General features: G+C 37.9%; 1 protein-coding gene across 1 annotated transcript in view; it reads right to left on the bottom strand.

The window, feature by feature from the left end:
- LOC108372466 (octopamine receptor Oamb-like) overlaps window positions 1–2,234 on the bottom strand; it is a 26,263-nt gene extending 24,029 nt beyond the window's left edge. The window contains exon 1 of the mRNA XM_017628162.1: window positions 2,024–2,234. Within this exon, the coding sequence (XP_017483651.1) occupies window positions 2,024–2,234 (211 nt within the window). The remainder of the gene's footprint in view (window positions 1–2,023) is intronic.
- Between the last annotated feature and the right edge of the window lie 6 nt (window positions 2,235–2,240).

Below are 2,240 nucleotides of genomic sequence, written 5' to 3'. Positions count from 1 at the left end.
TTTTTTTTTTTTGTATAAAAACAAAAGCTCATCTAAATTTTTAGTATTAGCAACGGGCTTTTTCGTGCCTTTTCGTGCTTTTATGAAATTTTACTGAACGCCCAGGCCCGCACGAGTTCGTGCTGACAGCAAATATTCCGGCCCGTGCCCATCTCTACTTGGAACCCTGGCGGGTGGAGCGCTCAAATATTTGTTATACTACTTGAGCGCTTAGCGCCTGAAGCTAAAAGCCCTGATTAGACTGACTTAGAGCCGAATGCGAATGTGTAAAATGATGCGAATCATTCGCATAACAAATGCGAATGCAAATATTCGCAACATCCCTAACAGTTATCGAATGTATATACAAAGCCTACGAAAAATACATAGTGATAAAATCAAATATTATTATTTATTGAAAAATTTCATACGATTACCACCAACAGCTTAAACTAAAAATTAATTGTTTTTCTTTCGTATATTTTTATTATAAAACTACTGAGTTTACTACTGTCCCCTGATGTACATTAGGGTGATTCAAAATTGGAACTTTTTTGAATTTCGACTGAGAACGTTCGGATTCTTGAAGATAAGAGAAAAGACAAGATTATTCTAAAATTTAGCCTATTTGAACAAGATTTAGAGGTCGCCCAGCGCTGTTGTTTGTTTTCCGGAAACTACAGATTTTAGATGCATCTTTATTAACAAATAGGTATATTTTCATCAAATCTTGTCGGACTTCGTTGAAATTTCGTAGGTAGGTTTCAAAATATTAGCTTATTGGAACTCAGTTTATATAAGTTCGATATATTAGTTTTACACACACTTATTAATTAGTTAGTAACTAAGTTTTGCCTAATAAAAAATTAATNAGTGTGCAATTTCCGACTTATGCCGATGACATCGACATCATCGGTAACAAAAACCGCGAAGTCCAAGTTGGATAAGGAAGCAAAGCAAATGGGTCTGGTGGTAAACGAGAACAAGACGAAGTATCTCCTGTCATCAAACAAACAGTCAGCACATTTGTGCCTTCGCACCCACGTCACTGTGATAGTTATAATTTCGAGAAAGTAGAGAGTTTCGTTTACTTGCAATTTCCGACTTATGCCGATGACATCGGCATCATCGGTAGCAAAAAGCGCTATGTCTGTTCTGCCGTTTGCAAGAGAGCGAGAGAGTTTAAAAGAGAACAAGACGAAGTATCTTCTGTCATTAAGCAAACAGTCAGCACATTCGCGCATTAGCACCCACGTCACTGTTCACAGTTATAATTTTGACAAAGTAGAGTATATCGTTTACTTGGGCACACCGACGCCCCAGCTCTGAAAGTATTCAGCTCGGAACTCGCTGGTGGTAGCAGAGGAAGAGGGAGGCAATGGAAAGACCAGGTGGAGAAGGACTTGGCATTTCCAATTGACGTCAGTTGGCAGAGAAAAGATACATTGTCAACATTTTGTAGTTCGGCGTTATGGGACATTCTACTTTGTACGTATGCAAAGCTATTGAGAGTTTTGGAAGTCAGCCAAATATGTAGCAATTCCAACAACAAAGCAGCTAGCACAGAGTCGCATTTATCTTGCTATGCTTTTTAGCAAAATATGTGCATGGGTTCAGACGTTTCATACTTTGCACCGATAGGAAATGCTTCTCCGCATGCATTTTGTTGTTGGGTGTTTGCAAATTATGCAATCCGTGCTACGTGCAACGGCTTTGCAAAATTTCAAGAATACCCCTATTGAATAATATGTAGTCATATGTATCTATGTATAAATACCTACTGGATACAGAATATGTATTTTGAACGGTTGCTTTAATACGTAGTATGTATAACCAATTTTACGACAACAAAATTTTGCACCAGCAAGTGTGGAATAGGTGTACGTGTCTATGTATGTACATGTATTGGAGGTGTATGAATAAATATATTGCGGTTAATAATATATACATTAAATATTGTAAATTATTGCCAGCTAAAACTACTAACAAAAAAAAAACCAAAAGACGGAATATTTTTGAAGCATTAAATAGTAACTGCTCTTACCTTTAGTGGTTTTGAATCCTTGTTTGATAGCCCGCGTTGTTCTCACAGCCGCCCGGTATATGCGCCAATAAAAAAAGAGCATCACAAGCATTGGAATATAGAAGGAGCCCAACGCCGAATACACTACATAGCCGCGATCATTAGTTAATTCACACTTCGAGTCACACAAAGGCTTCCCGTAGAAAAGTGTCGCAGGCATTGTACCATCCATGAATTC

The sequence above is a fragment of the Rhagoletis zephyria genome, unplaced genomic scaffold (assembly GCF_001687245.7).
Source record: "Rhagoletis zephyria isolate East Lansing unplaced genomic scaffold, Rhagoletis_zephyria_1.1 Rzeph_scaffold_05782, whole genome shotgun sequence".
In the NCBI taxonomy this organism is placed as follows: domain Eukaryota; kingdom Metazoa; phylum Arthropoda; class Insecta; order Diptera; family Tephritidae; genus Rhagoletis; species Rhagoletis zephyria.
This window is presented reverse-complemented; position numbering and strand designations above follow the sequence as displayed.